General features: G+C 36.5%; 1 protein-coding gene across 3 annotated transcripts in view; it reads left to right on the plus strand.

Moving 5' to 3' along the window:
- LOC115243707 (hemicentin-2-like) overlaps window positions 1-7,210 on the plus strand; it is a 272,825-nt gene that overhangs the window by 224,550 nt on the left and 41,065 nt on the right. For all 3 annotated transcript variants that reach the window (XM_029820886.1, XM_029820887.1, XM_029820888.1), the window contains exon 3: window positions 5,329-5,461. In XM_029820886.1, coding sequence (XP_029676746.1) covers window positions 5,329-5,461 — 133 coding nt within the window. The remainder of the gene's footprint in view (window positions 1-5,328; window positions 5,462-7,210) is intronic.

Raw genomic sequence — 7,210 nt, forward strand, 5'->3', positions numbered from 1 at the left:
CACGCATTTTCGGTCAAACACCGCTCATGGCGATGTTAAACTTGCTTTACCAGTGCACACAAAACCATCGAGTATATACACTCGGGCATTTACATCGCGTCCATCTACACGCGTACTTGTAACCCACTCTTCGCCAAATATACATGTCCTATACGTTACCGCGCTAAATAACATGCGAGCGAAAGCGCTCTATATTATTGCGACGAGTATAACGGTAAAAATGTTTTCCCGCTGACGGCGATAATTAGCTTTCGGCGATTTTCCTTCGAAATTACGCGATTACGACGATCCATGAATATGTTTTTTCTTTTTTTTTTTTTCCCCTCGAGCATGCCGAATTGACCGGCGTATTCTAAGAGTAGGAAGCAGATTAGATTCTCGACCGGGCTTAATAATGAGACTCGCGAGCTCGAACGTACGAAGAGAACGGAAGAAAGGCGCGTCCGGTAAAATTCACTTAGCGTTGCGGAAAAGCTAAATGAAAATGGTTGTTTGCAGCGCGGTAAAAGCTGCTGCGTGCAAGTTCCATGGGCATCCCGTCGCATCGCATCGTGTCGCGTTGCCGTATTCGAAGAGCGAAACCCTACTCGCCAAATGTATATATATATATATATGTCTGTATGTGTGTGTGGAGAAAGGGATCGTACTCCAATTTGAGACCGCGTGTCGCGGAAAATACACGACGAGGTAGAACATTTTGTAATAATAATTCTCGGCAGATATTCTGCGGAATCTCGTTTTGCATTTCTATAGAAGAAGGATACTAATTGTGCGATTCTTTTTTTCCCAATATATGGTATATATTACTACCGTGTATCATATTTAAGGCTTTATTTTTATCATGTCACTCTACAAATTTAAAGATTCTAAAAGTTAAAATTATTATCAGCGAGTAACATCCGCGCGAGGTATGATATCTCTAAATAAAAAATTATATACGCCAAGCACATTTTTTTAGGATTTGCGTTCTTTTCTAAGCCATTTAGATTTGCAAAAATTATGAGTATATTATCATTTTTAGATGCATTTTCGCTTTCTTCTGTCACCCCTTATCATATCTTTCGCCGAATAATTTTATTTTGGCGGAATTAATTATATAATCGAAAATAATTTTATATTTTATACTATACTCAAATTTTTTTACATTTTTTCTTAGAATCCGTAGATCAGTAATTCTTGATTAGAACACGAGAAATTTCTCGATAAATAAAGAGAAAAAATTTCAAAGCGATAGTTTATATATTATTTATTTCAAAAGTACAGAGATTGGCACATATTCTATATGTCCAGTAATCGATAGTCGCTCATAAAGGGAAAAGTAAATAAATAATAGGTGCGGACGAGATGCTACGAGCACGTATCCATATCGACATTTTCATTCATGTTCCGCATCGCAGTTTTATATCCGCGTGTCGTTTCTCTCGTTTTATACATCGGAATTAAATCTCAATTTATTGGCCGATGATTCGGAAGGAAATACGTAAAGGTAAGACATAAAACGGGGAAGAGAATCAAACGTGAGTGAGCGAGACAAAAGAAAAAGCTGCCAATTATGTATTCAAATGTGATCGCGTCTCGCGATCGAAGCTACAGACGGGAGAAAAAAAGAATAAAAATTCAATTTTAAAAATCCCCGACGTCGAAAACGTCACAAGCGCACCGAGCGATAGCCGCGCCGGCATCGATTCTATCAAAATACAGCCGTCCTCAAAATTGATGAGCCCAATTTCGTCCTCCGGTTTGATTACAGTTACCATTATCGATACCGCGCGGCCGCGGCCGTATACTTTTGCGGGATTACATTTAAAATGGAGATCGCGATCCCTGGCGAGCTTGGGCGAGCGTTTGCAATAAATAGCCTGCCGATGTCGTTGCTTCGAAACGTCGCCCCGAGTATATCACGGGTTTAAAAAAATAAATAAATAAATAAAGATATAGAATACATCTCCGATGGAGCGAGAGAGAAACTTTGTTTGGCACGTTGACCGTATATTTTTGAGAACGAGCTGAGATTATTTATTAGTTCTGATTTACATATATGGACTCTCTTGTCTCGCCCTTCTAAGTTTGTCCTCTCCCGTTTGTTTTCCCGCAGAGAGTAAAGATAAAATTTTACTTGTTGCCACTTTTCAAGATATCGTATTGTATCAGGTCTACCGGAAAGTTCTGTCCGTTTTTGGAATAAAACAAAATACAAATTTTTATTACCGTCAATAAACTTTATTAAATAATGTAATTGCCATTATTATTAATGATTTCTTGCCAGCGTGAGGGCAATTTGTATATCCCTTTTTCGAAAAATGTTTTATCTTTTGATGCGAAAAATTGAACCAGTGTTTGTTTGATATCTTCTTCATTTTTGAATTTTTTGCCCCTCAAAAAATTTTGTAAGGACAAAAACAAGTGATAGTCGGAGGGTGCTAAGTCCGGGGAATATGGTGGATGCGACAGAATTTCCCAGCTTAGTTCTGCAATTTTTTGACGAGTCCTCAAAGCAGCATGTGGCCTGGCATTATCATGATGCAGTATGATGTTCTTCCTATTGTACATCGCCGGCCTCTTTTCTTGGACTGCTGTATTTAAATTATCCAGTTGCTGACAATACTTCTCCGAATAATGGCAATTACATTATTTAATAAAGTTTATTGACGGTAATAAAAATTTGTATTTTGTTTTATTCCAAAAACGGACAGAACTTTCCGGTAGACCTAATATTTTTATATTTTTATTTTTACTTTGTACACTTTGTATATATTTTTACTAGTTTTACTTTGATATCGCAATCTAATGATAAACAGATGAGTTTGTCAAGTTTTTTTCCCTCTATCTTTTACATACTTTCTTTTTCACGAAGCATAATTCGATTCAAAGTCTAAAAAAGGACGAAACGGCGACCCGATTACGCCGCATATTAGCATCCGCGCACAATCCGTGGTTATTTTATATTTATTCCGATATGTATACGTTTAATGGGTTCTTCGTGTTCGATAAATAAAGCTGAAAAGCAAATAGGGGCAAACATTTAGCGCTAACGAATAGCGTAGCGAAAACACGAATCGCTAATGTGTAAACTTTACGCACATACATATGTCATTTTCGGAAGAAACTCTCCGCTGACCGTGATATATTTGAACGCGCGATTGTACCGATTATACCTCGCGCCCGATGAGACTCGTGATCGCCAATTATCGCCGCGATTTCGTCCGCGTCATATCGGCCACCAATTACGGAAGCTCGCAAAATAGATTCGCGTGCACTCGGCTTTATAGGCGCGCGATAAAACGCGTATAAATTCGTTGGCCGCGCAACGATGATCCGGTAAATTTGTCGTTGACGGCGTAAAACAAGGGACGAAATTAATTGATTGTGCATTAATTATAACCAGATGCCATGGTCACTATTATATGAGAGCTACTGAGCGCCCGCCCACTCGACACAACGTATGGATCATTAAACATTTTCGGCAGAATTTCAGCGATATTAATTCGAAAAAAAAAAAAAAAAAAACAGTAGAGAATGTGTTTTTAAATGTTTGACTTGTTTAAAAAATCAAATTATCGTAGAAAATACATGCATCTAGAGAAAGATTATTTATTATTCAATCGAAATGCGATTTAATATTTATTCAAATTACATTCCCCTGTCTTAGGTTACCGTATTTATATCTCGCGAAACAGGCTACTCTTCTCAAGTTTCGTCGATTTTTAGGAACTTAGATATTATACAAAGCAATTGAATTATATACAATGCTGACAACGAAATGCCACTTTGCAGAGCCATTTCACAAAACGCGGATCTGGTGCCGTATCGACGATGGTATCTCTGTTCTCTTGAATTTAATTATTGGTTAAAATTATACATTCAGATCATGTTCCAAACTACCTTTGCTATTAAAATATCATGATTAATTGGTACAATTACATTTGATTAATGATCTTAATTACGTCATCTTTCTCAATCCTCGAACGCGGTCTGCATTTCCGTGAAAATTGTTATACCATGATTATGCTACTGTGGAACAGAAGTCACGCAGTCTTTTGTTCGACGATTGGTCATAAATATTATTATTGAATGGAATCGTACACAGTAACAATTAAATTTCTCCACTTATCATTTTTTTTTTTTTAAGATTAACTTAAAACCATAACAGTTAAGTAAAAAAGAGTATAAAGCCGTACGACATTTTTTTATCGAAATGATCACGAAACGTGGTTACTACGTATAGTTCTCTCTTGTTATCAAAATTTTTCGAAACTTTCTAACGATTAAAACTTCAGAAATCAGAGTAATCTTCAAAATGTGAACCGAGTTCCGTATTGCGATTAAGTCACAGTCCAATTCCCAGACTTTTCTTTCTTTACTAAATTTTTCTCTCGTAGTTTACGAATTCTGAATTCCTTGCATCTTGACCCACTGTTTGTAATAAGAAGAAAAAAGTCTCAAGACGAAAATTATTTTGCTTCAATGATATATATATTCAAATTGATATATATATTTATAAAGAGTGCAAAAATTGTAAAAATTTCTTTGTCATCTCAAAAAGTGAAAGATTTATTAAAAAAATTAAAAATCTTTTTTTTTTTTATACATAAAATCTAAATTATATTTTTATTATACGTATCAAAAAATATTGTACACAAAAGTTATTTAGAAATTCTAACATGCAATTACACGCAATAACAGTGTAATTATTTATCGTTTCCTGAAACAAATTGTTTTTCGAAAAATTAATTGAAAAAAACTTTTTTTCTGTCATATATTTTTACAATACAGATTAAATAACTCTGTTCGGAAACGAATCTCGATACAACAAATAGTTTATATTTTACTGCAAAAGAGGTATATTTTTTGTGGTCGGACCAAAAAAAAAAAAAATTTGAAAGGCTTTATATTATTGAATAATTTATCGGAGAAACAAGGAAATATGTCTCTGATATATCTTTATACGTTCTACAGGTATATGCCGATTTAAAGCGAAAAGAGATGTTCTCTTTCGGGGCGTTCCCCTGTGACTCGCGAACGGGAGATACAATCCCCGGTAAAATATCGAGGATACCTTTCGAAGGAGAAGATCCCGCGGCTTAGAAGGAAATCGCGCACGAATGATCTCGTGAACTCGAGAATACGCGGGCGGCATCGTTGACGCGGATTAAATCTCAAGCCGAAACGCCGAATACGCGGGAGCGAGATCACCGGACGCGAATCATCTAGTTATTAATACCTATAGCAGATTAGCCGTTCACGTCGGATCGCGTCGCGTGTATTCCGACCACGTTTTTCCGGTTATATGATCTTGGCCTGACTCTCGACCCGACTTTGTCATTACAGTGACAATGACAGATGCGGAAGCAGTGGTAGGAGAAATTGCTGAGCTACCGTGCGACGTGAAACCGCCGCTCCCGGGGGACAAGCTGCACCTAGTTATTTGGTACAAGGAGGAAGCGGATGCACCGATATACAGGTAAATTCTCTTCCATCTCTTTCTTTCTCTCTCTCTCTCTCTCTCTCTCTCTCTCTCTCTCTCTCTCTCTCTCTCTCTCTCTCTCTCTCTCTCTCTCTCTCTCTCTCTCTCTCTCTCTCTCTCTCTCTCTCTCTCTCTCTCTCTCTCTCTCTCTCTCTCTCTCTCTCTCTCTCTCTCTCTCTCTCTCTCTCTCTCTCTCTCTCTCTCTCTCTCTCTCTCTCTCTCTCTCTCTCTCTCTCTCTCTCTCTCTCTCTCTCTCTCTCTCTCTCTCTCTCTCTCTCTCTCTCTCTCTCTCTCTCTCTCTCTCTCTCTCTCTCTCTCTCTCTCTCTTCCTCGCGCGCATTCATTCTTATGTTGATCGCGTGCAATATCGTTCTCGCTTTTCGAGCGTAAAACGGAAACCGCGAAGCCGCGTTCTCATTATTATTACAGCGGCGTTTGGCACTGCGAAGATTATTCGTAGATTCCGTATTTTGATATCTAACTTCGGTTGGAATTAGCATAAGGATTTAAGTTTTTCATTTCGAAATATATCCGCGCGTCGCGTTGTTGTTTCGAAAATGTAAAACTTGCGACATTAAATCAAAGTTTTCCCTCACACGGAATAATGCAAAAACTTCCATCACTTTCAATTGTTTATAGCGAAAGTTATCAGGGTCTCGAGATAATTTTTTTTTTCAATTTTTGAGAGTGTCGATTTTTAATTATAATAAATAACATTTTTTTTTCGATTTTCCACCAATTTTTGCATCCTGCATACGTGTAACGTGTTTCAAACCGACTTAGATACCTAGCGTAATAATTTTGTCGCAGGTATTTGACATCGCAATGCAGCACTTATGGTATGTAGAATGATAACGTCACACATATGATATATATGAAAAACGGATTATACGGCATAAGAATTTAAGAGTGTCTGTGAAGTTGGCACGACGTTTTACGAATTTCAAAAAAAAACTAAGAGTTCTAATAGCACTTTTCATAGTTCTATAGTTCCTGATAAAAATTAAAAAGAGTTTTGCATTACTTATATTAAAAAATCGAAATTGAAAAAATGTCGTGCTAACTTTGCGAATCTAGCACGACACCCTCCCCTCTAAAGTACTAAAACGCGTTGAATATCATCATTTTTGGCAAGAGTTCCGGATAGTTCTGTTCAAGTTCAGCACATATATACAATTTCAGATCGATTTTCCACCAATTAATAATTGCTATTAGAACTCTTAGTTTTTTTTTTGAAATTCGTAAAACGTCGTGCCAACTTCACAGCCACAATTTAAGATGCATTGTAATACGTGTAGGATAATAATTGTGGAACAAGGTCGCGTATTACTTTTCATTTATCAATGCGTGATAATAGGTGTAAATGTAATTTCGCATGTAATACTATTCTCCCATAGCGATAAATTTATTTATTCGCGTAACAAGCAACTAGAAACGGAACTAACGAACACGGATTATAAATTGCGCCTTTGAGACTTGCTCCCGATTTATAATACTCGATGCACCAGAATTTGTAAACAGATTACGCAAATATGATTAGAGATTAATCCGGCATATAATAGAGCATTTATATATAAAATATATATATATAGGCCTTTGAGAGATTTATAATACTCGATGCACCAGAATTTGTAAACAGATTACGCAAATATGATTAGAGATTAATCCGGCATATAATAGAGATAATAGAGCTAAAATATATATATATATATATATATATATATATATATATATATATATATACAT

The sequence above is a fragment of the Formica exsecta genome, unplaced genomic scaffold (assembly GCF_003651465.1).
Source record: "Formica exsecta isolate Colony F162 unplaced genomic scaffold, ASM365146v1 scaffold72, whole genome shotgun sequence".
Lineage (NCBI taxonomy): Eukaryota > Metazoa > Arthropoda > Insecta > Hymenoptera > Formicidae > Formica > Formica exsecta.